The sequence below is a fragment of the Adiantum capillus-veneris genome, chromosome 17, assembly GCF_014529385.1.
Source record: "Adiantum capillus-veneris isolate H3 chromosome 17, ASM1452938v2, whole genome shotgun sequence".
Classification (NCBI taxonomy): domain Eukaryota; kingdom Viridiplantae; phylum Streptophyta; class Polypodiopsida; order Polypodiales; family Pteridaceae; genus Adiantum; species Adiantum capillus-veneris.
In genome coordinates, this window is record NC_140947.1 from 76,937,920 (window position 1) to 76,961,778 (window position 23,859).

The 23,859-nt window shown below is 42.0% G+C and overlaps 1 protein-coding gene across 13 annotated transcripts; it reads left to right on the plus strand.

The window, feature by feature from the left end:
* Positions 1 to 562: 562 nt before the first annotated feature.
* Positions 563 to 22,012, plus strand: LOC147437518 (uncharacterized). 13 transcript variants are annotated; one of them, XM_086487042.1, is made up of 7 exons: positions 3,856 to 10,454; positions 10,544 to 10,629; positions 10,857 to 11,147; positions 11,251 to 11,412; positions 16,655 to 16,765; positions 17,103 to 17,334; positions 21,156 to 22,012. In XM_086487042.1, exons 4-6 carry the CDS (start codon positions 11,395 to 11,397, stop codon positions 17,142 to 17,144), a joined length of 171 nt encoding a protein of 56 aa, XP_086343168.1. In that variant the 5' UTR covers positions 3,856 to 10,454; positions 10,544 to 10,629; positions 10,857 to 11,147; positions 11,251 to 11,394; the 3' UTR covers positions 17,145 to 17,334; positions 21,156 to 22,012. The 13 variants fall into 13 exon arrangements, 8 of the variants coding, with proteins under 8 accessions (XP_086343162.1, XP_086343161.1, XP_086343164.1 ...); XM_086487036.1 differs by lacking the exons at positions 16,655 to 16,765; positions 17,103 to 17,334; positions 21,156 to 22,012 and adding exons at positions 563 to 746; positions 11,564 to 16,644 and having other exon boundaries at positions 10,153 to 10,454; XM_086487035.1 differs by lacking the exons at positions 16,655 to 16,765; positions 17,103 to 17,334; positions 21,156 to 22,012 and adding exons at positions 563 to 746; positions 11,564 to 16,644 and having other exon boundaries at positions 10,163 to 10,454.
* The last annotated feature ends 1,847 nt before the right edge of the window (positions 22,013 to 23,859 follow it).

Below are 23,859 nucleotides of genomic sequence, written 5' to 3' on the forward strand. Positions count from 1 at the left end.
GAGGACGGGAATGGGGGAGAGGAGGAGGGGACGCAACGCAAGTCATGTTGCAAGCACAGTTGTGCAAAGGCACGAGAGGAGAGGCCAAAGCAGAGGAGGCACAAGGAGAAGGGTGGGGGGAAAAGAAGGAGACCCGCGGAGAGGGGGGGATGGGGGAGAGGAGGAGGGGACGCAATGCTAGTCATGTTGCAAGCACAACTATGCAAAGGCATGAGAGGAGAGGCCAAAGCAGAGGAGACACAAGGAGAAGGGAGAGCGGAAAAGAAGGAGACCCGCGAAGGGGGGGGGGGGTATATTCGCTTCTAATGATTTTATTAAAGTACTTCCCATTAAGCTTGTCGATTCGTGCGATATGGCCAGTTAATGATGACAAACTTTTTTGGTGTACCTAAGGCCTTAGTAAAGCATGAAATGGTTGGTAACAATTGTGGACCTATGGGTAGAGCTTGCCAATTAATGCCACATGGCAAGTTAATGGTGACAAACTTCTTTTCTTTCTTTCTTATATAAGAGGCCATTTATATGTAACCTTCATTTTGGAAAGGACATTGAGTAGCGGATCACACACACATTTTCTCATCCTCTTACCTAGGTCATTCTCACTTTTCACCTTGTAATACAGAGTGGGGTTACCTTCATGGGAAGCATTTTCTTTGGACTACATAAGGGCTTGGGTAAAGCATTGAACTCTTAGGAGCAATTATGGGATGTTCCATAAAGCTTGCTGATTAGTGACACATGGAAAGGTAATGATGACACTTTTTTGGTCCATGAAGGCCTTAGTAAAGCATGAAATTCTTGGGAGCAATTGTGGACCGTTAGATCAAGCTTGTCGATTAGTCCCATATAGCTATTGATGGCAAACCAATTTTCTTCTTTTTTATAGGTACGGATGCAATAGCAATGAGTATAGTGGTAGAATTTGTTACTTTAAACACATACATCGTGAAGGATAGAACCAAAACCATAAGAAAAAGGCACGCGAAGAGAACTTGGGACAATTTTGTGAAGAAGTAAACTTTTGTGCGCGCACACACATTGTCAGTATATTAGAAACTAATATTTACTTCCTCTTACAGGACCTTGACCCTAACTTGGCTTATAGAACCTTATCCCCAACATTTCTTTGCTAAAAGATTCCATGACTTACATGGGAGATTCTTTGGAGTTTTTTCCCTCAAATCTTGCATTGATTTGAGCATGATGGGAACCCAATTTGAGTAAAATTTTCCCTGACATTTTTTGACAACTTTGTATCTGTCTTAGGAAATACTTTCCCTTTTGGACCTCTTTGTTCTTAGTGGAGTGAGTGTTGCTTGACCTTGCGGTGTATGTTTTTGGGATTATCTCCTCTAGTGGGAACGATACCTTGACTATTGACTTGACTTTCCCCTAATGGATGCAGGAACTTTGGTGTGAATTATCTCTTTCTAAGCTTGGAAGCTGTAAAGTATAGGAGTAAGGGAGGGGCATTAATTGTCCACCCCCCCTTCCCCTCCCGTGAATACCTTCAGCTCTCTAGCCCTCTAGGTTGCGCTTTATTCACTCTAATTGAGACCCTCTTACCCATTCGCATGATCTTGCATCAACACTTGGTGCTTCCCTAGCACTATTACCTCCCTTTGGCTAGCTATGGAGTTAAGCTTCGTGTATGATGAGTAAAAGAATCCCTTGCCTCACATCCCTTAAGATATCATGTTATACTCTCTTTGTGTTTTTGCTTTTTCACTTGGATGGCTTCTTATGGCTAGTGCATCATGCTCATGTGGTTGGACTTCACACTTAGGTCCTCACTAGATTGCATTAGGGAAATGAAGTTCCTATTGTAGCAAGAAGATAGGTTGGGCTATGGAGAGGTGGTGGATGTCCAATCTGCATTCTTCAATTTCCCCTTCCGCGTCTCTCTATTTAAAGGTGAGGGAAACACTCACTTAGCCTTGGGTTCGTGCTTTTGGTTCATTGTTTTCAAACTTGTGCACTTTGAGAGAGAATGTATATTTAGTGGTTTTACTTGAACTTGAGGGATTTTGGTGCCTTGTTGATCTTACTCCAATATAGATACTACTAAGGAGGCTGCTACCTCCTAGGTTAATCTTTTTCTTTTTTAGCATCACCCTATGTGGCATTTTGTCATTTTTAAAATGGTTATGGTGATGAGAGAGAGAGAGAGAGAGAGAGAGAGTGTGTGTGTGTGTGTGTGTGTGTGTGTGTGTGAGAGAGAGAGAGAGAGAGAGAGGATATCATAAGATATTGATAGCTACATGATGTTAGTGCACAATGACATACACACACACAAAGAGAGAGAGAGAGAGAGAGAGAGAGAGAGATAAGAGAGAGGGAGAGGAAAAGAAGAGAAGTTTTTAATGTCATAGGAACAATCTCTAGGTGCTTTGATCGATAGGTTCTGAACTCAAGACCTGTTAAGAGGGAACTTAAATAGCGAGTCTAACACATTTGGGTAATAGAAGGGAGAGATTCTATTTGTTGCTACATCATGTTAGTGCGTAATGACTTAGAGAGAGAGAGAGAGAGAGAGAGAAGAAGAAGAAGAAGAAGAAGAAGAAGAAGAAGATAATTTTGAACCTCAACCTTGAGAAGTTGCAAAGCCCCTACAAACATAGCTCTCTCTCTCTCTCTCTCTCTCTCTCTCTCTCTCCTTTCAAAGATTGCACACAACCTTTCAATATGTTGGTAATTGATTGCAAGACATGTCTAGCAGGGGGCACAACTAGGAAGCACTGGGTTGTTTTCAATGAATGTAAGGGTTTTTCTAGATGGGCTTTTGGTTCAAAATGTCAACTATTTGCATGTGGTCCCTTTTTGAAACATTGATTCAACGTTTCGCTAAGTAGGAGCCCCCATAGGAGCAAGCCTAGAAGGTCAAGAAGCATTGGGTTGTTTTTTTGGAAAATGCACAGTTAGGGCTTTTCTCTTAATGAAGTTTTGGTTCAAGATGTCATTGGGCTGGGCAAAGAATATCTAGGTGATTTTCATATGGTGCAAACTGAGGGCCCCTCTCAAACACAATCACCTAATTTGCTTAAATTTTAAAGGGATGTGGCATTGTGCAAAAAGTTCCTATAGGTAAGTATTATACATATTACATTCCTTTTCTAGGGATGTGGTTTCTTGGAAGTCATTATTAATAGCAGGATATGTGCAGTAGTAGAGACAGGGCTCTCAGCCAAGGACCATTGAGCTATTTTCAAATGCATAGTGGTGGTGTCTCTCTAGAGGATCCACCTAGCCCACACATAGTCCTCTCTTGAACTCCATTTCTTGTGAAGTATGTCTAGCATGGGGATGACATAAAAGCTCTTAAGTTGTTTTTGTGAGATTCAAGGTGAGTGCGATTCTGTAAACGTGGTTGCATCCTTAAGCTTGCATCTTGAAGACATGGGGCAACATGCAAGAAGTTCACATTTTTTAACAAATTCACAAATCCTTTAAGGATGAGTTTTTTTTTGCCGCAATATGGTCTCTTAGAAAGCATTGATTGCTTTGTCGCATCTCTCTCTTTTCTTTTTTGTTACCATAGGTAGCACCACCATTGGAGGCGACAGAATTCTCCCTCCTCCTCTCTTTCTCTCATATATATATATATATATATATATATATATATAGAGAGAGAGAGAGAGAGAGAGAGAGAGATAGATAGATTCCATTATCGTCCTCGGAGGTCAAATATGACCTATGGGACCAAGAAAATGTGTACAATAGAGGCTCCTCTATCTAAGAGGGTACAATGTCCGCAATAATACATATAGATGTGGTGGGGGGAGGGGCTAGGGGGGTGATACAACAAAATTGCAACAAATGTTGCTTATGGGGGTCGGGGTGGCTAAGGGGGAGGAGAGGGATTTCAGGTGGGTTTTTGTGTTTGAAACTCCTTGATGATGGCTCTACCACCACGATAGACGTCGTACTTACCTGCGGCTCGTGCATCTAGTACCTTCTGCAGCTCTTGCTTCTTTATCTTGAGTTGGGCGGGGGTTAGAGCCTCGCTAATCCATATGGTTGTTCCCTTGAGAAGATGCGTTTGCTTTAAGAGTGCCATGCGTTCCTCTTTGGTCTTGAAAACAAGGCTCTCTTCGTTGGTGCGGGAATCTCGATCGACGGATTTGATGGTGGGAATGTCAAACTTGACTGGTTCGATAGCCTTCTTGAGCTTGGTTAGGGTAGTAGGAAAATCGTCATTCTCCTCCCACCAGGAGGAGGGAAATCTACCGATGCGTACGGTCAACGCAAGGCCTTCCCGACGACGACATTCTTGTAGGCACTCTTCCACTTTGAAGGGGATGGTGGCAGCATTTGCTTGGATTTGGGTGGCTAATGAAGCCACATTCTGGGTAAATGTGTGTTCTACTTCTTTGGCCTTTGCTAGGATGCGGTCGGTGTCCGCTAACCTTTGGGATTTGAGCAATTGGAGGCGCGCTTCGAGGGCAACAAGACGCATTCTCGTTCTCATCATTCTCATTCTCATTCATCCGTGCCACAAATGAGTGGATCTTTCTCGGTGTTGAGGGTGTGCCACCATTGTTCTTACAATCGCTAGTTTTGACCATCGTTTCTTGGGTGGGAACTGCTGTCAACTGGGGCCTAATACTATCAACAATAGGTCAGACCAACAAAAGGCCATCATAGAGAACTCTGTAGTTGATGAAGATGATGAGGGCGATGATGCATCCCTTGTAGAAATGACCAATCAGGTCCATCTACCTACTGTCAAATCTGTTGTTGATGCATTGCGAGTCGTCATACCAGGTCGCAGGGTCGTCGCCTTGTCACGGGGTTGGCAGCATGGGTCGCGACAGGCTTTAGCTCAGTTTGGGGGTGGGGCTACGGCTTAACGCCTCCCATAGGGCAACCCCTAACCCACGGGAGACAGAGAGGAAGGAGACGATGGTGGCTTAGCCGTGCTGTGCTAGGGTAGAGAGAGAGAGAGAGAGAGAGAGAGAGAGAGAGAGAGAGAGAGAGAGAGAGAGAGAGAGAGAGAGAGAGAGAGAGAGAGAGCGATGTGATGCAACCAAAGTTGGCCGACCGTAGAAGATGGCACAAGCAGGTGTGTACATGCTAGCATGTGCATGGAAAAGGGCTAAAGCATATGTGAAGGTACTGAGCAAACAGGTGGCAGCGATTATGTATGGCTGATATGGTTTTTAGACCAAAAGGGCTTCAAAGTGATCCAAATGGGATGGCACGTAAAGAGGCTTGAAGTGTCGTTTTTTTTCTCGAGGATGTAGAGCTTGAAGTGCTAAAGGAGCTGGTCTTAATGGGTCATAAAATGGAGCCATAGGGTGCGAGCTATTGAAGTTTGAAGCTATGTTTGCATATCAGAGACGGACAAGGCAAATGATGACAGGTGGTTAAAGCATGTTTCAAGGATAGGATGTGTAGAGCTTGTATTATCGAGCATGTTGGTGTTTTCAGATTGTCAATCGCAGTCCCGGATGGCGAGATACCGAACTTTTTTTCCAAGGTCGGTTCTTGGCCGATTTGATTGCTTTGGGAAATGTGCCATCTGATGTTTTTTGAAGATTGATAGGGTTTGCAGAGATAAAGGGTAGCGTATGAAGTTAAGATGATGTAACGGCTCTCCATTTTGAGTCTTGAATGCCAAGTTATGGCTGATCGAAGTTTGAGGTAGTGGGGACGGTGAGAAGTTGTTATATGATTTCTTTAGTTTTTTGGACGCTTGATTGGCAGGCTCAGAGAAGCCCAAAGACAATGGAATTTTGGCTAGGAATCAGCATGGAGAGCTTTCCATAGAATTTCACAGCTTGGCAATAGGAGCTCTGTGCATCTAGGAGGAAGCAATGGAAAGAAAAATTATGATCTTGGGGCGCGTTTCTTTTGAGCCGCCACGTGGCGCGGAGATGCTCCCATATGCAAAATGTTGAGGCCGATTGCTGGGGTACATGAGGCGGAGAGTGAGCTCACAGTCGACGTCGATGGTGAAGTGAGAGCTCTTCGGAGCTATGGCGATGGCAACCCGTTCTTGTGCTCCTGCAGGTGCTACTCGGGATCGCTAATGGTGGTGCCTATGAAGCCGTCGGTGTCATTCATTGCGGTCAGCGGCTCTTGCTGAGTGATGAGGCGGCACACATAGCTGGGGGGTCATTCCCACACCCATGAGGGCCCATATTTTTGAAGAAGAGGGGCCACTAGCACTAGCACCTTCCCGCGGTAGTGTACAAAGGCAGGGAATGAGAGAGGATAATCGGCCAAGCCCGTCCAAAGAGGTGGATCATGTGCAGCGACAGGGACATGGGATTGGAAGGTCGCCGAGTTGTCATGCCATGCGGTGGGTGCTATAAGTGATAGTGCCAAGCTTGGGCAATGCAAGGAAATACTAAAAGAAGCTCTAATGAGCTGCACGGGTAGGAAGAGACCCTTTTTTTGTGCTTAGCCACCCCTATAAGAGGGAGATTTTGCGATTATGTAGGAGCTTCTTGGCCATTTGCTGCTTTTTTTTTGCCATTGGAGGCTTTTTGGCCATTTTGTGTTATGCAGAGCCAAAGAGGACTATCGACTCTTGGTTTGGAGCTCGTCGAAGCTATGCCGGTAGAGCATATGGTTGTTTTGTTTATGGTGAAGCCATCATTGCCATTTCTTGGTGTCAATTCCCCCTTCCCCCTTCTCTGCTTGTGTGCGTGCGATTTTTGACGTGTGTCGACAAATGTGCCCCCCCAAGGTCTGTTGTGCACAGAGAGATAGAGAGAGGTTGTGTGTGTGTGGAAGGCTGTGAATTGGGCAGTGCAGAATCCTTGGCTTGTTTTGGTGTGTAGCAACGAGTGTGTGAGTATGGTTGTGTGCAAATGGGGATTTTCTTGTGGATTGTGTCGAGTTTTGAAGGTGAACTCTAGTGGATTGGGGTGTTGTGTATATCATGGGCAATAAAGAGGCATTTGCTTGTGTTCCAAGTATGTTCCCCTTTCCGCCTCTCCATCTTCTGGTGCCCCCACGGAGGAGTGCAATGATGCTACTGTTTGAAGTGGAAGCGACGGTTTTGCCGATGTCAAAGGTACGAGATTTAAAGAGAAGGTTTTTTTAGAGATGGTGTGGTCGAGCTTTCTTATTTTCACTGGGGTCAGAGATGCAAAAACCTCGCTTCAAGATTATGGTATGTTTGTGCTGGAGAACGAGCTAGCAAGAGAAGAAGGTGCGGTACAAATTTTTCCAATGTTGGTACGTGAAAATAAGAAACGGTGGTTCGATGGACTACCGAAAGAAGAAAAGATGGATTGCAAGAGAAAGGGCTTGATGCTATGATGCTGTAATTGAGTGCTTCGATGGTGAAGAGGAGAGCATGGAGTCAAAGATGGTGGAGATTCCCATGCAACACAAACATTCATATGGTGGATAAAGAAGAATCCCAGGTAGTGGTTTTGCTTCCCTTAAAGGTATGTGAGTTATGGTGAAGAGTTGTATGGTAGAGACAACTATGCAGTGGTTGATCAAGTAGGTACAGCCTGTTTGAGGTCTCCACTTAACATGGTTGGGAGGGAGGGTCATGTTCGTTCATTTTGAGCGACGGTGTGCTTGGTATGAAGTGCGTTATTTGCAAATGGATGCTTGGATTGAAGGAGGTAGGTCATGGGCAGCCTATATACATGGGTGGTTATGTTTATGGGGTATATCACTCTGGGAAAGTGTTAGTGGTGGATGGAAGGAATCAATGTCATGTTTTTGATCCAGGTGGAATACATGTTGTGATGTAGGGATGGGGAAACCCACTTGAGGTTTGATGGTAGTAGGTTGAAGTAAAACAATGTACATATGGTTTTGGTATTTTGACAGTGTTTGCCAGGTGTGCGTAGTTGATAAAAGAATAAAGGCGTTTTCTAGTTGAACATGAATGTTCGACAAGGGGGTTGGGCAATGATGGTGCAACCAAAGTTCGTTCACCATACAAGATGGCACAAGCACGTGTGTACGGGTCAGCAGGTGCATGGCAAAGGGCTAAAGCAGATGGAAGGTCTTGGGCAGGCAGGTGGCAACAATTGTGCATGGCTCGTGAGGTTTTTAAAGACCAAAAGGGCTTCAAAGTGGTCCAAATGGGATGGTAGGTAAAGAGGCTTGAAGTGCCAATTTTTTGCTTGAGGATGTAGATCTTGAAGTGCTAAAGGAGCTAGTCCAAATGGCTGATCAAGCGGAGCCACAGGGTGCGAGATATTGAAGTTTGAAGCTAGAGGTGTTTGCAGATCCGAGACAGACAGGGCAAATGACAGGTGGTTGAAGCATGTTTGAGTGGTAGGATGTGTAGAGCTTGTACTATGGAGCATGTCGGTCTTTTAGATTGTTGATTGGAGTCCCAAATGCCAAGATACTGAGCTTTGAAGTTTTGCCAGGGGTCAGTCTAAGCCGGATTGACTGCTTTGGGAAATGTGCCATTTGATGTTTTTTGAAGATTGCCAGGGTTTGCAAAGGTAAAGGGCAGAGTATGAAGCTAACAAGAAGTGACAACTCTCCATTCTGAGTCTCAAGTGCTAAGTTATGGCTGGTCAAAGTTTGGGCAATGGGCGATGAGAAGTTGTCAAATGATTTTTTTTTTCAGTTTTTTGGACTCTCGATTGGCAGGCTCGAAGAAGTCCAAGGACAATGGAATTTGCACGGCTCAATGTCAACACGGAGATCTTTTCACTGAATTTCACAGCTCGGCAATAAGAGCTCTGTGCATTCAATGGCAGATAGAGGAAGCAATGGAAAAAAAAAGGTTTTATGAATATTTTTAATGATCTTAGGAGCCGCTGAGGGCGTGTTGCTTTGAAGCCGACACGTGGCGCAAGAATGCTCCCATATGCAAAATGTTAGAGACCAGTTGTGGGGGTGCATGAGGTGGAGCGTGAGTTCACAGTGGACATCAATGGTGAAGTGAGATCTCTTAGGAGCTCTGGCGATGGCAGCCCTTTCTGGCCCTGCTGCAGGCGCTACTCATGGCCGGTAATGGTGGTGCCTTTGGAGCCGTAGGTGTCATTCATTGCCATCAGTGGGTCTTGTTGAGTGATGATGTGGCACACATAGCTGGGGGTCATTCCCACACCCACGAGGGCCCATATAAATTTGAAGAAGAGGGGAGCCCCCACTAGCGCTAGAGCTAGTGCTTCGGGGCCTTCCCGCAGCAGTGTACAAAGGCATAGAATGAGAGAGGATAATCAGGCAAGCCCGTCCAAGAGGTGGATCATGTGCAGTGAGGGGGAGATGGGATTGGAAGGTCGTCAAGTTGTCATGCCATGTGATGGCTGCTATAAGTGACAGTGCCAAGTGTGGGCAATATATGGAAATACTAAAAGAAGCTCCTAGTGAGCTGCACAAGCAGGAAGACTCTTTTTTTTGTGCTTAGCCACCCCTATAAGAGGGATTTCTTGCGATTATGTAAGAGATTTTTTTGGCCATTTGCGGTTTTTTTTGTCATTGAAGGCTTTTTGGTTATTTTGTGTTGCACGGAGTCAGAGAGGGTTGTCGGCTCTTGGTTTGGAGCTCGTCGAACCTATGCCTAAAGAGCATAAGGTTGTATTGTTTATGGTGAAGCCATCATTGCCATTTCTTGGTGTTGATTCTCCCTCCCCCCTTCTCTTCTCTGCTCGTGTGCGTGCGTTTGTAGGTGTGTGTCAGCAACAGAGGAAAGATTGTACGAGTTGGCATGTGCAGATCTTCCCTCTGACAAAAAAACATTCATCTGGCATGTGATGGCCTCTGGTGATGTAGGAGATGTTAAGCGTTTGGAAATTACTCAGGCTGGTGGGTACATTTGATATCCGCGTTGTTAAACTCTCTAGTCAGGCAAACAAATTGTTTGACATATTTAATGTTTTCGTTGTCGCATGAGCGTTTGGTGTTTTTTGAGAGTGGTTAAGGATTGATGTCTTTTGGTCTTCCATTATTAAAGAGGCAAAGAATGTATACAGTTGTACTCACAATTTGCATTTGCAATTGATGCCTGGCCTAGACCTGGATTCATCTATTGAGGACGCTAAATTGATACATAAGGGCAAGACCTTTTCTTATGAGTTGGGTGTTATGAAAAAAGGAACACAGTGTGAGGTATACAAGGCATTAGTGGATGTAGGAAAAAGATGTCTTTGCAGGTATGCATAGTAGACAATTATAGTGAATAAAATTAAATGATTACAATGCTCTTAATTGTGCTAGATGGTTGCAGATGTGCAATTTAACATAAAAGGGTCAGTAGCTTGCAGAAAATGCTCAGAATTAAAAAAGTGAAGCATATTTTTAACCCAATGCAAATAGCATGCAACTTTAGGAGCAGAGTCTACCAGGATTTTCCCTGGTTCTTGGAATATAGTGAGGGATACTACCCTCCGAACAAGGAGAAGGCACACAACGACGCTGTGAAGGATAGAGTGAAAAGAGCACGTGGAGGCACACAAACATCCATAGTGGCAGAGTCCAGTGTCCAAAGGCCTCAATTAGAGGGGCTTGAGATATCTTAGGTATCAAATTTGATGCCTTCTATGGGACATAATACATATCCCCATCATTCTAGTTAATTTTAATTAACCTATACAATATTGCTTTGTAGATGGAGCAATCCAGGGAGGCATCATGTTTGCAAGGGGCGGCTCGTACAAGTGAGCAACGTGAGTATTGTTGACAAACTTCCAAATGGTAAACATTCTTCATTTGCTTTATAATTTGTGCTTTTTTTGGTGATTGGGAAAGAGAAGTATGTCAGCAAAGGAGGTGATAGAATTTCCAACGAGTTTAGAAATATAAATATTGCATTTCTCGAACCTGTCATTGGTAAAATACCCATCAATTGATAAGTAGCAAACTTGAATGGGAGTTGCGGTGTATTGCAAAATTTAACTTAATCTATTTGAGGGTTTTTGCAGAGAGCAATAGGACCATATTGAGATTGTGCACTTCGGTTTGAACAAGAAAGAGGATGACTTGAAGAATGCCTTCCTAAGCTCTGTGAGGCCACACGTCGTGGAGAGATGTCTTTGCCCATTGCGTGATGGGTCGGCCGTGGATTTTGTAGTGAACGCTTCCATTTTGTTTTTGCCAAACAATGCACCTGTGTATGGGTTGCCTGATTTTGATGCGCTAGATTGGAATAGAATGGAGGTATGCACGTTTGGATAGTTTGCCCATCCAAGGGCTATCAACAGTCGATGACAAAGGTGTGTTCATAGTCATCTACCAATCAAATAACTATGGAATGGTGTGTGATATCACTGCTACTGCTGGATGGCGTGAAGACCGTGTAAACATGGTTTTTTGTAGGACATCTATATGTAAGAAGGATTGTAGAACTGTGTGCATCTGCAATGAGGAAAGAGCACATCTGGACATCAGAGGCAATTGACATACCGTTGGATGATGCCAAGCTTGATTCGCTAGAGGAGAGTGATTGGACAAAAGAGGTGGATGGGACACCTATCCGAGGTACACTTCGTCGCCACTTTCTTTGAATAAAGTTTTTCTACTATCTTGGACTGTCGTTTGGTGTGCAAGTGGTATGGAACATGGACATTGGTTTCTTTGGCAACTGCTTAACTAATATACAAATGAAATGACTTTGTTGTGCAATACGGAGGTGATTGTCGAGCGATGGCTTTGTTGGGGAGCCAGATGGACCAAATGATGACAATATTTGAGAGAAACGACGAATTCTCTAACAAACTGCACTTTGTTCTTAAAATGCAAGCCCATCGGTTGAGAGAGATTCAAGGGCGACATAGAAAACTTGCAGAGGAGGTGGATCGTGCACTACAGGCAACATCATTAATGGAGCCGCATCCAAAAATTGTGGAGTTAGATCCTCTTGCCACTAACCTGGAATAGATATTTCAAAGATCACCTCGCATAGTCTGTCGATTACGAATTTTTGTAAATCTCCATGAACGATTTTTTTTTACCTTATTTTGAATTGAGAGGAATGGTTTCTTTTTGGAGGTTGCCCTTTGCTGATATTTGTGCTTTCCACTAGTGGGATTCCATTTGGCACATCTAATATCGTCCTCTCTTCTCTAAACTTTCTCTCCAACTCTCTCAATAGAAAAGCATTGTCTTTGGTTGGCCTCTGTAACAATGAACTAAATACTAAAGTTATGACCGATGCCATTTAATTTGATAAATATAATTGTTAGGAAATAGACGTAGCTAAATAGATATTTGAGTAGCTTACTTACTGGAGAGAGACATATTTTCACACACGAGAGATTATAGAGTAGAGAGAGAAACAGAGAGAGAGAGAGAGAGAGAGAGAGAGAGAGAGAGAGAGCACAATATAGATGGTTCACCCAATGTGGGCTCCATCCATGGGAAAGCAGCGACTCAATGGCTTTAGTACTGCAAACAAGAAGTAGGTGACAAAGGGATTATACCCTTAATAGAGCTCTCGCCTTGCTTCACTCTCACTACCTCACACCCACCTTGTTGCATCAACTTCACACATAAAATGTGTGTAGAAATGGCCTCCTTTTATAGGCCAAAAGGGCTACGCTCTCTCATGAGAGGCAGCCATTTGTATTCCTTTGGCACTCATATGCCCAAGCCAATAGTGCCACACCGATGAGAGAGGGCAGCCGTTTGTATGCCTTTGGCACTCATATGCCCAAGCCGATAGTGCCACACCGCACTGTCGACTTCTATAGTTATTGCACAAGTTGAAGATTGCGTGCTGACAGTACACAAGTAAAGTGTACCAAACTTTTCTCCTTTGGTAACCACCAAAGATCCCTTTGAGATCTTCCACTGTTTGTTTCCGAATGCAATGTTGTGACCTTCATTGTCCAATTGTCCTGTAGAGATCAATTTTTTGCAAAGAGAAGGAACGTGCCTAACATCTTTAAGCTTCCATTCATTTTTGTTAGCAGTTTTAACACAAACTGTACCTTTGCTGATAATTTCACAAGCTTCATCATCTCCCAAGTATACATACCCACATTTACCTTTAGTGTAATCTTGGAAATGTTGCTTGTGTGGTGTCGCATGGAATGAAGCCCTGTAATCTACTTGTTGTCTTGAGACTCCGACTCCTTCTTCTTCTTGGACCAACAATCCTTTTTGACGTGGCCCTTCTTACCATAGTTTCAACATTCAAGAACTGATTTTGTGCGTGACTTGCTCTGCCTTGAGCGATCACGACCCTTTTGGTTTTTGAACCTCTCCTTAAGCCTTCCTCTTGTTTCCACTGACATTGCTACACTTGATAATTCACCTGTGATTCTCCTTTGCATTTTCTTGCTTAGGAGAACACCCACAACATCATCAAACTTAAAAGCATTCGTGCCAGAGATAGAGTCACTTACAGCCATCACAAGGCTATCCCAACTATCCGGTAGAGATGATAGTATAAGGAGAGCTTGCACTTCATCATCGAAATTGATTTTAACCGATTGAAGTTGGCTTATATTGGTGTTAAAGTCATTTAGGTGTCCTGAAACTAAACCATTCTCTACCATCTTTAGATTGAATAAGCGCTTTATGAGAAATACCTTATGGGATATCGATGGTTTCTCGTAGAGGCCGTCAAGTGACTGCATCAAGTCCTTCGTGGTCTTCATCTTCGAAACATTGAAGACCACCGTTGATGCCAAGATTAGCCAGATTGTTCCTAATGCCTTTCGATCAAAGACAATGTAATGGAAATGGCCTATGAACTTTGAGAATAACGGAATTAAGAGAATTAGAGTGAGCATTTTTGTGAGATTACTTTGAGAACATAGAGGGTGATCTTAATTGATGGTAACAACATGAACATAGTACTTGATTAACTTGGCATGAACAATACTTTTGCAAGAGAGAGAGTATTAGAGAACATGACAGTAGTTGAGGACCGGATTTACTTGGCTCCCCCCTCCAGAAGGCGTTTGTATTATAGATTCTCCCATTAAGAGAGACTTGGTACAATACAATCTTTGTGTTCCTTGTGACCTTGGTGATGCTATGAATATGGAAGCTTCATGCATCACGAGCATAACATAAACTTTTCAAAAAGCATTAACTATCTCGAGCCTCAGTCCCAAGGCCTCAAACACCTTCGAAGGTGGAGAGAGCTAGCGGGGAATGAGGGTAGGGAAGAGGAAGAAGAATCATTCATAGGAGAAAGAAATAGTTCATCACTCTTCTTGCTTAGAATAGCATAATAGCATAGTAATGAAGATGAAGAAGATGGAAAGCTTAAGCATTGAAGCATGGCTCTTGGTTGGATTTTCATTCCATAGCCAATTTGTGTTGGTGTAGGCTCTCCACTTCTGAACAACCTTGGAGAAGGAGATGGAGCTCTCGCACTTTGCACTTCACACAATGAGAGAATGTGTGTGTGTCTGGGAGAGTATATCCCCCTCTCCACACCTCTCTCTCTCTCTCGCGTATTATTTAATTATTTTATTTGGACATGTGTCCTCTTTTTCCTCTTTGAGAGAAAGAACTTAATTATTTATTTTTATGCATCTAAATTCTCAATAGAACCCTTTAAAACCTACCCAATAGGATTCAAGCACATCATGAAGGCCATATGTGGAGGATCATTTGAACATGTTCTTTTATGCTTCTTAAGTCACTGGGTTTGAATTGAGCACTTAGTCAATCAAGCATGGAAACCGTTCATGCCTCTTTTTATTTTTGAATTGAACACTTCAAGAACCTTAGTCATTTTAAGCATAAAAATTACCTCAACCTTTGGGCAAGGTTCCCACAAACATTTTATGAACTTTAGTTAGCAAGTTTGAGCAATGTTCCCACAAACACTGTAAGCATGAGAATCATCTCAAACTTGGGAAAGGTTTCCACAAACACTTTAAGCAATTTAGTTAGCAAGCCGAAAAACACCTCATGCTTGGGTAGGATTCACACCTCAAGGTCAGTCCTAGCTTGCCTAAGGTCAAAGAACCTTTTTAACACTAACTTTTGGAGGTCTTTAATGAAGCTAACCCTAAGGTCTTTTAAGCTCAATTAGATGCACGTTCCTCTTTGATGGACTACCTCCTTTTGGACCCATATTGAGATGTAGCCATCTCTCCTCTTGGTCCCTTGTTGAGGTAAATCTAGAAGCACTTATTGCACATTGCTCTTTGGGTAGACCATCTCCTTTTGGACCCCTATTGAGATGCAACCATTTCTCCTTTTGGTCCCCTGTTGAGATAGGTCTAGAAGCATATATCTATATCCTAACTCTTGTTCCCCTTTTATCTTCCTATATTAAATGATCAATTTAATATGAGAAAATCATTTGGTAAATCTAGATACGATATTTTATGGCAATACCTCTCTCTTGAAATCATAGTCGTCCTCGACTACGAGGTAGAGAAGAAAAAGCCTAGTCATTAGTCCATGTTTCTTAGCAGGTAGAGGATCCCTTTTCACTCTACAACATCATTCCAAAATGGATGACTAATCCATTTGGTGCTCGAGAGACTTAGCTGCCGCAAGCATGTCTGCTCTTTAGTCCATATCATACTTCCAAAGTAGAGTGACAAGTTCCAGTTGGTGTTTGGGAGACGTCGTCACCACAAACATGATCCTAAGCATGCATACTTCTTAAATTTTGTACACAATAAAAGAAAGAGAATGAGTCTTATAAGACAAACACATTGTTCATTTAAAATGCATTTTCATTTGCTTACTCTAGTGTAGCATTGTAAGCATTGACAAGGTTCATATTATTCTTAAGCTAGGTTCCTTGCATCCATGTAGCATCTTTAAAAGAATAGTTCTTAAACTTAACACGATATCATTGGATAATATTACCGTTTCTTAGTACCTTGTCTTCGTGTCAAAGAATAGATTCGAGCTGCAACACCTCTTCTTGATCTTCAATCTCTGGCGGGTCCTCAATTACTGGTTCTTTTTGTGGCTCTCCTTTGTAAGGCTTGAGTAGGCTCACATGGTTAGCTGTGTGAATGAGCCAATGATTGGACAACTTTAATCGATAATCCATCTCATTGATTGGCTTAAGAATTTAAAAAGAAAGGACCATAGTATCTTTTTGCTAGTTTAGCATAATACTCTTGGTGGCTCGTAGATTCTTGCCCGTAGTATGCCTTAGATGAGCCTTGAGAAACTTTAGCAACACCCAATCATTTTCCTTAAAGGGTAAGGCTCTTTTGTGCTTATTAGCTGCAACCCTTGTTGCCTTGTATATTTATCAGCAACGAAGATCTTCCCATGTACTTTAGTAGTAAGGGACTTTTGGATTTTCCCATTTTAACCTTGAAAGGTGCTTTCCCCATAGAAGTATGTACAATGTCATTGTACGCATACTTTATAAGAGGTAGGTACTTCTCTCATTGAGAACGTTGATCTACTTCCATGACATAGGCTTTTAGTAGATTCAAGAATCATTAGATTAGTTTTTTCACCTTGGTCATCCATTTGTGGATGATAGGCCAAAAGAGAAATTTAATCTACTTCTTAGATTCTCAAAGAGACCTTTCTAGAAATTACTGGTCATTCTAGGATCTTTGTCCGACACTATGGATGCTGGCAAGCCATGATACTTGAAAATTTGAGATCTAAAGAGGGTTGTCGTTTGAGGTGCCTTAATAGTCTTTTTGACAGGTATAGAGTGTGTTTTCTTGTTAAGCCTGTCAACTGAAACAATCCAAGTTGCTTCCCTCAATCAAATTTTAATTTTTGGTATACCACGCATTCTGAAACATACTCTTGTATGTTTACTTTTCAGGGTAGACCAACAGAAATACATTTCTACTTCTCAAAGAGTAGATTATGGAATCCCTCTTTGCCGCGCATAAGGAGAAGCATGGGATTCATACATGACTTTCTTATTGTATTGGTGAGTAACACATAGCCTATTGCCGTTTGAAAGATAATCATTCTTCAAGGTGAATGGTTCTTTTTTTCTTCCCTAATGCAAAGGCTGTAATTTACCTACTTAAAGTCTTGGACAATAGCGTACTCATCTATCATAAAAGATAGATCATTGTGAGTTGCTATAGACACCACATTTACCCTTGGCCGTTGTGAAAGTGCATCGACCACTTGATTGTGCTTGCCAGCAATGTGAGCAATATGAAATTTAAATTGCGAAAGAAAATTTTCCCACCTCATTTGTTTGTCGGAGAGCTTGGTTTGCGTCATGAAGTTCTTGAGGCTTTGTGATCCATTTGTAGGATGAATGGAGCCCCCAAGAGATAGTGCTTCCATGTGTCTAGGACATGTAGAACAGCTAAAAGCTCTTTTTCATATATGCCCAAGACCCGTTCATCGGCATTGAGCCTTTGGATCTCATATGCTATGGCATGCTCTTCTTGAAGCAAAACTACTCCAAGGCAATCATCACAAGCATCACATTGGACCTCAAATGGCTTTGAGAGATCCGGAAGCACAAGGACTAGTTGAGAGGTAAGCTTCTCTTTGAGCTTGTCAAAAGCGTTTTGTTCTTTAGCAGTCCATGAGTACTTAACGTTCTTCTTTGTTAAGTCATGCAATGGTCTTGCTATTTGAGAGAATTTTGCTATGAAGTGTATAGTATGTAGACATACCAATAAAGCTTCTTAGCTCATGTAGATTCCGTGGATTAGGCCATGCTTTTATTACCTCTTTGATGGATCCATACGGTACCATCTTGAGAGATAATGTGACCTAAATATTGAACCTCTTGTGGGAAAAAGTCACCTTTCTTTTGATTAATGAAAAGCTTATTCTCTTTCACAACAACATGAAAACTATAGTACCCAGAATTGTACGCTTGACAACTTACATGTGTGTGTGCGTATGCGCGTGTCTATTGTGTGTGTGTGTGTGACCATCACCATGTGTGTCAGAGAGACAAACAAAGAGAGAGAGAGAGAGAGAGAGAGAGAGAGAGAGAGAGAGAGAGAGAGAGAGAGAGAGAGAGCACTCTGCCACTAGCAACTAGACAAAGACCTTGACTAGGGTAGCTACTGGTGATCACGTATAGGTACGATAGACCAAGCAATGGTGCTATGACATTTAGCAATAGTAACTTGGTTGTGAAGCAGAGTTGAACAGGGAACAGGTCCTGCTTGCCATTGGGGAGTGCTTGGTAGTAGCGGATGGGTGCTCAAGGCAAAGGGTGTACATGGGTTTTCTCAAGCCACTAAGTGTTGGGGTTGATAGCGAGAGGGAAAAAATCTGATGGATTAGGTGGGAGCACCTCCAACCATGACTTGATAGACTGTTTGTGTGTGTGTGTGTGTGTGTGTGTGTGTGTGTGTGTGTGTGTGTGTGTGTGTGTGTGAGAGAGAGAGAGAGAGAGAGAGAGAGAGAGAGAGACTTCCCTTGATAACATGATAGCCCTTCAAAAGTGACCCCGAAGCGTGGCACCAACCAAAACCTGTTTTGCTTCAACCAATAGAGGGTCATGAAAAGCATGCATATTGGCAAGTCATGGTTTTGCTAGCATGGCGCAACAAAAGCAAGATGGTAGAAATCTGGTACATTGTCGTTGGTTGATAAGCAGGGAGATATGGGCAGTTTGAATTTATTAGAAATCATTTGAAGGATGAGTCACTCGCAAGTGTTTGGCTAAAAACACTCCATGTGCTCATTACGCGAGAGAGAGAGAGAGAGAGAGAGAGAGAGAGAGAGAGAGAGCTATCCAACAAGTTCTCAACTCAAAAGACTCAAGAAAGGGGGAAAATGTAGCAAAAGAGATAGCAGAGATCTACTTGATGAATCTTGATCTCAAGATCTAATATGAGAGAGAGAGAGAGAGAGAGAGAGAGAGAGAGAGAGAGAGACAGAAGGCATAGCTACGTATTGCTATCTTGCTAGAGTGATTCGAAGACTATAGTTCCATTCTCCTCACACGCGAGTGAGCACACACACACACACACACCTACCTATATATGACTTCACATCTGTGTGTGTGTGTGTGTGTGAGAGAGGGAGAGAGAGAGAGAGAGAGAGAGCTCCAGTTGTCATGATTTTCTTGGCCGCAACAACGTGCGGGTCACATACTAGTTTAGATATTGTTCAAAGTGGATTTTACATCATATAGAGTGATCTTTGTGAATTGAACATTAACTCATTTTATATCAAAGAGTGAAGAAGCAAGTAGGAATATAGAAAATTGAAGGTCTTGTCAACTGGGATGCACACACACTTCACAAAAATTCATTTTAGTAAGCCTTTTTTTTAATTGTCACAGCACCCCTCATCTAACAATAAGTAAATGTATTTTGTTTGGGGGTGGATAGGTGGTTTAAGGCTCTGCAAATAGCGATTTACCTTTCTTAAGCACCACCCTCCATAGTCTCCATCTCTTAATCATGCGATTCTATGATAGTTTGGGTTTGTTACAATGTGAGGTGGTTTGAGTGAAAAGTTGTAAGAAGTGCACAAACCTATTTTGGTAAAAAATTACCAAAATCAAATTAATTTGAAAACCAAACTGCCTCTTAAGTAGAAGGGATCATATTTTTGCGTTGCATCATAAATGTGCTTCCTATGAACTTTTAGGTGAATTGATGTACGTTGCTATTGCCACCTTCGCATGTTGTGATGTTGCTCCTGTGCTCACGATTATAAAGTTATACAAGAGTTGCAATATTGTTTACTTCACATCAATTTTGGAAGATTTTTTTGGATTTCTAGCCAACTGAGCCAGCACTACCATAGGATGTGTGGTTCTCACTAGGATGCGATTCCCGACATTGTGGACTATTGACCAAATGTGAAATCATCTACATCATGCCTTTCATTGCGATTGTAGTTCATTTTTGTTCTATCCTTACTTTCATACATTACTACTATAAGTATGTTCATGATTGAACGGGATGACATCTCTACAAAATCGGGAGCGTTGTGTTATGTCACAGCTAATTGACTTTATCCCCTTATAAAAGTCAGATAGCAATCAAAGAAAAATTGTATGTCTTGTTGAAACCTTCACTTTAGAGTAGGTGTCCATTGATTCTTCATCACGATAGTTTCTTTATTTTGATTCAAAGTATTGCATTGTCTTGCTTGCCATACAGTTATGAATTCCTTAGACGCATAACTCATTCGTTGTACATATTAAGCAAAGATCCTAGACTTTCTTATCAAGTAAACTTGTGGTCAAGCTATTTTATATCTTTTTTTTTTCAAGGCTCACAATTTGTCAGTGTATTGTATTGCGCACATCATAAAAATTACAAAATAGCTTCAAGCTCGCGTCGAACCTTGAGGTGCTGAAGATTACAACATGTATGTCTACTACCTCTCTCAAGGCTAACCATAAACGGTGACTTATAGTGCTAGGCTCTTACTTCTCCTAGGCGTGTCTGAGCCTAGAATAAAACAGCATTGCAATAGCAACCTCTACAATGCACCAACATGGTAATGCAATAAGCTTTAAAAGTTGCAATGCAATATCATCCTTGTGCATACAGAAGATGGAAGAGAACACACATCAAACAGTACCAGCACAACTTCCTCGCAAATCACCCTCTGCATGCACTCTACAGACCAGGCTCAATGAAATGACAAGCACAGAGTATTCGGACTTGCACACTTACCTGGCGTGTTTGGTTTTCTTTGATTATCCCTGCCACCTGCCTTGAGTCGTAATCTGTGTGATGGTGATAGATGCCGCTCCTCCTCCCCACGTGCCGTGTTCCTCGGTTTAATTTTCCTTGGCTTTCTTCCTTCATCGGCCCGCATCTGTAGTGATTCCTCTTAATAACACCAAGAAAATTTTTTTTGCCCTCCTATTGGCTAGAAGATAGAAATGCAACATTATCAAACCAACATTCATGTATGTGTATTTATAGATAAATCCCCCCCCCCCCCCCCCCCCCCTTTTCCCCACCCCACCACCATAAAACAAAAAAAACAACCCAAAACACACACACACACACACACACACACACACACACACACACACACACACACACACACACACATGCGTATATGTAAATACCTAGACAGATGTGTATATATATGACTACATGCATGTTTGTGTGTGTGCGCGCGTGCATGGATGTATTTTCATATGTGTATGTATATAAATGCATATGCATATGTATAAGAACGTATATGTTACTGTATGTGTGCACACACGTGGGCACATGCGCATACACACACCCACACAAAGACACATTTACATATATACATATATACAACAATTGATTTCTACTATTATTGAGAAAGATTGGCAACCAATAGGAAAGAGCCCAATTTCAACTGAATGGCTTTGAGATCTTACTAGTCTACAGGGTGATGAAAGCGTTTGATAAGGTGGTGATGCCAATTTGTGAATCCAACTTTGAATGGGACGCTTGGAGATGGCCTGGAAGTAGCCTCTTTTGGAAACCACATTCTAAAGGCATTTACCATGCATCAATGCACGAGGCTAGTTGGTGTAGCCCCCTCAACAAATTATGGAAGAGGCACTAGACTGAAAAACTGTGGGAGGGAGTCATGGAGAACATCTGGAAGCCAAGGTGGCCTCAATATTTTTGTGGAAAGTGATGTGGGGTGCTTTGCCGACGGGCGTGAAGTTACAAGAAAGAGGAATCGGGTCCGATCGTTGCTCGGGGTGACAAATAGCTAGTGAAGACCTATCCCACCTTTTCATAATATGCCAGGCAATCAATGGCATGGCTGGAAAAAATATACAAGTGGATTCAAAGGACATGGAAAATTAAGTACTTCAAGAATGATATGCTCTTTGGTAGTAACAGGTTGGGAAGTCCTGCTCTTCTTGTCTGCACTCAAATAATCAGGTACTATTTCTTTCACCATATTTGGCAAGCAAGGAACCGTCATGTGTTTTAGGGGGATCTGGCTGTGGAAAGCTTTGGTGAAATAATACAAGAGAGCAGTGTGACGATCCACATGATCGGAGGCAAACAAGCCTCAGAGGACTGGTCTAGAACAATACATGACATCTTGTAATAAGTAAAGCCTAGGAGTAGTTGTGGTCTCTATGTTAAGCAGAAAACTTGTAGTCCTTTGATCCTCAAGGCTCGGTCCGAGCTCAAGGTTGGTGTATATTTCTGATGTTCTTAATACTATCCACTCAAAATTGTGAGTTTTGCAAAATAAAATAAAATGACATGCTATTCCTAAATGTTTGGACCAGATTTGACATTAAGAAACTCATAAAAATCAATATCATCCTCAATGCTTGATGGAAGGATTGCATTAGCACTTTTTGATAGTTGTGACAAAGTTGGAGGTTGAATCTGGTCATTAGCTCTGATATTATAGAATACTCCCAATTTTGTAGAGAGGTCATCTCATTATTTCAAAACTCTTTAGATCTCTCTCTCTCTCTCTCTCTCTCTCTCTCTCTCTCTCTCTCTCTCTCTCTCACACACACACACACACACACACACACATGCACGTTCTTTTAAACAAGTTTGGACTAATATCAATAATATACAAGATACAACCACCGTAAAATAAACGAAGCCATGTAAGGAGGCTAAAAACAATTGTGAAAGACCTCAAACTGCTGAAGTGAAATTGCCCCAAATGGAAACAACTATGAGCAGAATGAAGGATCTGAGTATGAAAGTAAGGGTAGAACAAAATTGAAGAACCATACCCACAATGAAATGTATGTTGTAGATGATTGCAGATATGGTAAGTAGTCCAATGTGCCCAAAACTGCATCCTAGTGAGAACTACACATCATGTGGTAGTGCTGGCTCACTTGGCTAGAAATCCAAAAAAAATGTTGCAAAATTGATGTGTGGATGCACCAAAAAGGTTCCATCAACACAAAACACCAAACCGGCAACAAGCACTCAATTCCCCACACACACACACACACACACACACACACACACACACACACACACACACACACACACACACACACACACACACACACACACACACACACACACACACTTCCTTCTTTTGGTAAAAATAATTGTTTCTTTCTTGGTCATGACCTTGAAGTTTGTAGGATGTTCAACAGCTGAGACACATAATTTTGCTTGGAGATTGAGGCAAAGAGAGCAACAAGGATTACATGCAAGGACACACTTGCCCACTATGATAATTTTGAATGCTCGTGAAGTGTTTTACTATGAGGTTAGAGAAGGACACATAAATTATCGTGAAAGCAACCAAACCACCTCTAAACAAAATACATTTACTTACTGGTAGATAAAGGGTACTATGAAAATTTGAATAAAACATCTTACTAGAATAAGGTCTCTCTCAAGAGAGTGTGCATCACAATTGCAAGGCCTTGATTGTCTATATTCCTATAATGATGTAACTTTTGCCAGGAAGAATATATATATATGCATGAAACAAAGTTTCTCATTATAACTCAAGTGTACAACAAAAGCAATTGGAATTGATGACAACAACATGGATATGTAATAAGACCCTACTCACTCATGAAGCATTAAGATATAAGATAGCTTCAGGCAATCAGACGCCTGGCAGGGAAAATAATTTGATTTTAGATTAGTTTGCATAGTAATTTTCTACCAAAATAGGTTTGTGCACTTCTTATAACTTATTGTCAATTCACTGCAAAGTTTCAAATTTCTCCTTGAGATAGAGACAATAGTGTTGGTCTTTATCGGTCTCATTCTAAAGATCTTAGATCACTCTCTCTGCACTTCACAAATGAGAAACAATATGCATTAGTAGTAAACACATGAGGGTGCCCCGGATACAAACAGGTTACCACGAAGCACTCATTTTCCACACACATACACAAACTTATTTTTGTTTTGGTAACACTCATCTTATAACTTATTGCTATGGTCCACAATTCACCGCAAATGTTCAAATTTCTCCTTGAGATAGAGACCCATAGTGTTGGTCTTTATTGGTCTCATTCTAAATATCTTAGATCACTCTCTACTGAGAAACAATAAGCATTAGTAGTAAACACATGATGGTACCCTGGATGCAAACATTAAACAACGAAGCACTCAGATTTCACAC